General features: G+C 31.2%; 1 protein-coding gene across 1 annotated transcript; it reads left to right on the forward strand.

The window, feature by feature from the left end:
* Positions 1–942: 942 nt before the first annotated feature.
* Positions 943–4,084, forward strand: HELRODRAFT_168092 (hypothetical protein; the record flags this gene model as incomplete). The annotated part of the gene is made up of 2 exons (XM_009013777.1): positions 943–996; positions 2,552–4,084. The coding sequence occupies 2 exons, from the start codon at positions 943–945 to the stop codon at positions 4,082–4,084; spliced, it is 1,587 nt and encodes a 528-aa protein (XP_009012025.1).
* Between the last annotated feature and the right edge of the window lie 893 nt (positions 4,085–4,977).

A 4,977-nucleotide genomic window follows, 5' to 3' on the forward strand; every position in this document is an offset into this window, starting at 1 on the left:
TCTACAGTAGAGTTTCCGGACTATTTTAGAGCTATGAGCAAGTACAATAAGAAGTGAGGTAGAGGTAGAAAGCATTATTTTACGTAACGAACAATTTATAAGCATCTTCGTCAGAACATCAAAATAAAGTACAAATACAAAATAAATTAATTTTTATTTAATTTTACAAATCTAATGATCTAATTTCGAATGTCATTTACTTAACTTACCAATAATGGACGGACGGACGGACGAGTGAGCTCCTGCTAAAAAAAACTTGCAAATCTGTCTGGAGCGTGCGCGTTGTAGAGTAATAAAAAAGTAAGCCAGAAACAAAAGAATTAAAGTAGGCAACGAATCAGAGCAAAGGCAAGCAAGCAATATTAGTTTGACGAATGCCAGTCGTTAACGGCTTAGTGCATGCATTGAGATTTTTAGGCTGAGGTGGGGTGCAGAGTCACAGGCATGTGTTTTAAGTGGCAGACATGTGTCATCAGCATATCGATGAAGAAATAGACTAAAATTGATGATGATGCTAAAGATTAGAGCCAAAAAATTAGAATGTGGTTAAAGACAAAACCTTGAAGAAGCTCAGTAAATAAGTGAAAGTTGAAAGAAGCATGTAGGTTGCGTTTAATGTATAAAACACGATTTGACACATACGATTGAAATCAAGAGCAAGTACTGCCAAGTTTTGTGCCAAGTCTGTCATAATGTAATTAATTTAATTTATTGTTGCACTTATTTTCACCTATTTAAATATATATTTTTGTGTTTGCACAACAGAAACTAAAAGTAATCTGTTGTTTTAAGTAATGAGTCCAGATTTTAAAAATTATTATTTCAAATACAAATTGATAAACATAACGATACATATATGCAAATTGTATAAAACAGCACAAAAAAGGGGAAAAACAATTTTTTCATCAACAGAAAATCTCCAATTTAATCCACGCTTGCAAAATGCCAACTTTAAAACTATCCGTGATGAATGACGCTCAAAATGTCTGCCTGCAAGTTTTCCAACATTTTTTTAGGAAAGTGTACAATATTTTTTTTATGAGTTATTTAGTTTAGAATTTATTCCAATAATAAAATAATATTCCAATGTATAAAAATATATTTTCAGGTGCAAGCACTAGCACTTGCCTTTTTATTAGCAGCAACATTCATGAATACCTATATGAGATTCAACCCAATTCAAATCCGAAGTCACAAATAAAAACACATTCGTTTTTATTCAAATGCACATTTTGATACATGTTTGCTTGAATAGATTTCTTTTTTAAATCTAAATATACATTCAGAATTTGTTCACTAAGCAGTCGATAATCACTCATGGTCATTGAGTTAATTAATAACAGTTTGATAGACTAGATGAAATATTCAAAAATAATAATGAACAATTTTCAATTTTTTTCGCTAATCTTTTTTAGATATTTAAAATTATTACTAACCGATTTTATTTGGTCTAATCAACTTCACATAAGTTTAATTCTACCATATCGCCATCATACGCCATCTACAGTGGTAGGAACACGATATAAACTCAAAATTTAACTCAGATTTTATTTCTCTTTGTGCCCATTTGAAATGTTTGGCGAGCATTGCGGACTACTAAACATTTTAATTAGATTTTATTTTATTGCATTTCAATTTATAACATGTTTTTTTTCAATGTTGTTGACGTTGTTGATGTTTGTTGTTGTTCATAATTTTATGTTTAGTTCGTTTTTATTCGAAACTAACCTTATATCGAAATTTAGTTTGTTAATTAAAATTTTATTCTTTATTTAATTTTAGACTCGAATTTAAATTTAATTTTTTAACGTTGAATAATTACAAAGCTAACCTGCGAATTTAAACAAATTTGCTGAATTTTCTACAATGAATGTTGTTGTTGCTTCTAGAAGCTTGTTGTAGCTGAGAAAAATTATTCGTTAGACATTTATAATATAAATTATAGGATAATTTTTCAGAACTACAAACTGCATAAATTTAACTTAATAAATAAATATCATATTTGATATAGAAATGATTAGTTTTCCAACATATGGGTATAACAGTGAATGAATACCAATAAATTTACTACAAAACATATTTCTATCAATTTGAATATTATTATTATTCTTTTTATGGAAAAAACAATAAGCACACATAATTGCGCAACATTTATTGAACCTAATGTTGCCTGATAAGAATGGTTAGGGTACCTACTTTTAGGATTTTTGATAACTTTATATTAACGCAAGTGAATGTAACAACTTATTTAACAAAAAATTTTTTAAATTTCAGTTTCCACGTTGCGGAATGTGATTGGCCTTGCTGACCAAACCGGAAAATGAATTCATCTCAGGAAAGGAAGCGTGACACACTCGTTTCCTTGTCACCTCGTCGTCAGAATCACGTGACCAACCTTTATAATAAACAGATGAATTTTCAAGACAATGTTTGCAAAATTTATCAGCTAGAACAACAAGAGCAGCAGATAAAGAAAAAACTTTCGCAAAAAAAGTGTCATAACGTTTCGCAACAACCTTTAATTAAAAAACAACAAATTCAACATTCACAGCGTCAATTGCAACATGTTCAGCAACAAACAACACATTACCAAGTCGATAAATATCAAACGAGTTCGTACAGTAGTAGTTCTGAATTTTTTTCTAACAAACATTCCGTAAAAAAGCAACTGACTCGTCAGTTTAGGTTTGATTATGAGGGCATCCCGTATCAATGCCCCTTACAGAAACCGTTAAACAGAAATAGTTTTAGTGAAATTAAAAATTCTACCTCTAAAACATTTTCAAATACAACAGAAAATTTTGACACTGCTTTATTAAAAAACAATTCAGCAAACAATATGTCATCTGGCATTAATCTTTCTAATAATGGTAGCACAGAATGCTTGATTGATGGAAATATTAAAAAGAAATGTTTATCGTTAAGAAGTATTGATCTGCACAGTGTTAATTCATTACATATAAAAGAAAGAGTTCGAATAAACGTTAGTGGACAAATATTTGAAGCCAGGTCGAACATTTTAAACCGTCATCCATCAACACTGCTCGGCAACCGTGGCAAATGGGAAAAATTTTATGACGAAGAAAGAAATGAAATTTTCTTTGATCGCCATCGTCCAAGTTTTGAGGCAATTTTTTTTTATTACCAGTTTGGTGGTTTAGTCAGAAGGCCTTACCAAGTACCAAATGAAATATTTCTCGAAGAATTGTTATTTTATGAATTGGAAGAAGATGTGATAGAAGAATACAAAAAATCAGAAGGATACAGCGTAGATGAAATAATTCTGCCAAACAACCCAACTATGAGATATATTTGGAATCTTTTTGAGTACCCAGAAACGTCTAAAACTGCTTTTGCCATAGCTGTTCTGTCTGTCATCATGACAGTTGTATCCATTGTTTTGTTTTGTATTGAAACTCTTCCAAAATTTTCTCAAAGCCACTGCGTGGAAGACGAAGCTCCTAATTTTCTAGATCCATTTTTTGTTATAGAAACTACATGTACTTTATGGTTTACTATAGAATTAGCGGCTAGATTTTTAAGTTGCCCCAATAAACTAGAATTCTGGAAAGATCTAAAAAACATTGTTGATTTTACAGCAATAATTCCATATTACGTTACTCTTGCCAATGTTCTATCAACGATGAGTTGCAGCAGTGCTAAATCATCAGCATCCTTGTCTTTCCTTAGAGTCATTAGATTAATTAGAATTTTCAAACTCACCAAGCACTCTGTAGGACTTCAAATCTTGCTCTTGACATTTAAAGCCAGTCTCGAAGGTCTAGGTCTCTTTTTAGTCGCATTAGTAGTTTCACTTCTCGTATTCTCAAGTGCAATCTATTATGCAGAGCTTGGAAATCCTAATTCCCAAATGGACAGCATACCCGATGCATTTTGGTGGGCAATCATCACCATGACTACTGTGGGCTACGGAGACAAGGTTCCCGTCGGAGTTGAAGGAAAACTGATCGGAGCTGCCTGCGCAATAACGGGCGTTCTAACTTTAGCCATTCCTGTTCCGATTATAACAGGACATTTTAATCGGTTCTACGCTCACAAAACTGGTAGGGGAAGACATATCTAACTTTTTAAAAAACTTTAATAAACCCAATTTAAATAGCATTTGTAGACCATCATATGAATTAACTATTATAATTAAACATTATCTGCTCAAAATACCTATGCAGTTATCAGCAAAGAACATAAAATAACTTCAAAAATTAAGTTGCACGTTAATTATTCTCAGCGTCTCTAGAACGCTGCTTAATCCCTGCATTCTGCTGATTATTATTTATTTTTAAAATTATAATTTGTTTGCTTTTTTGATAAAATATTGAGTAAAATAATACTCATTATAATTGTTTTATTATTTCAGTCAACTTATTGATTAATTTTCTAAACGAATAAATTTAAAATGATGGAAAATGTCAGTTTTATGTTTATTTCACAATATTTCAGTTTTTACAACAGGTAGTAAAAATTTTTAAAATGACAAAATGTTTCATTTTTATCTTGAAAAAATAATTTCTAAAACAAAATTCATTCAAAAAACATTGTTTAAATTCCTAATTGGTATTATGCACGTGTGTTCAGCACGGACAATTAGACGACACAGTCATTAGCGCAGGCAGTAGGTGCAAGAACAATATTTTAACGTGTGATTGTGCACATGTGTACGTACGTGCGTGCGTGTATGTACACGTGCGCGTGTTTGCTATAAAACTGTACGACTATGCGTCTGCCATTAACCTACTTTCAGTAAACAAACATTGAAAAACCTTCGCGAAGACAATTTGTTCTTTCTCGTCCGATGATTGTACAGAGATTGTTGTAAAACTATACAGACATGCCCTACTCAAGAGGCTTGAAAAATGCAAACCTGATTAATAGTTGATGATTTTTTTAATTAAATGTCATAATTTTATGTTCTTCCTTTTGACAAAATTTTTCAATAAACACTACAGCAAAAATTCATTT

Source organism: Helobdella robusta, assembly GCF_000326865.2.
Source record: "Helobdella robusta unplaced genomic scaffold HELROscaffold_12, whole genome shotgun sequence".
Lineage (NCBI taxonomy): Eukaryota > Metazoa > Annelida > Clitellata > Rhynchobdellida > Glossiphoniidae > Helobdella > Helobdella robusta.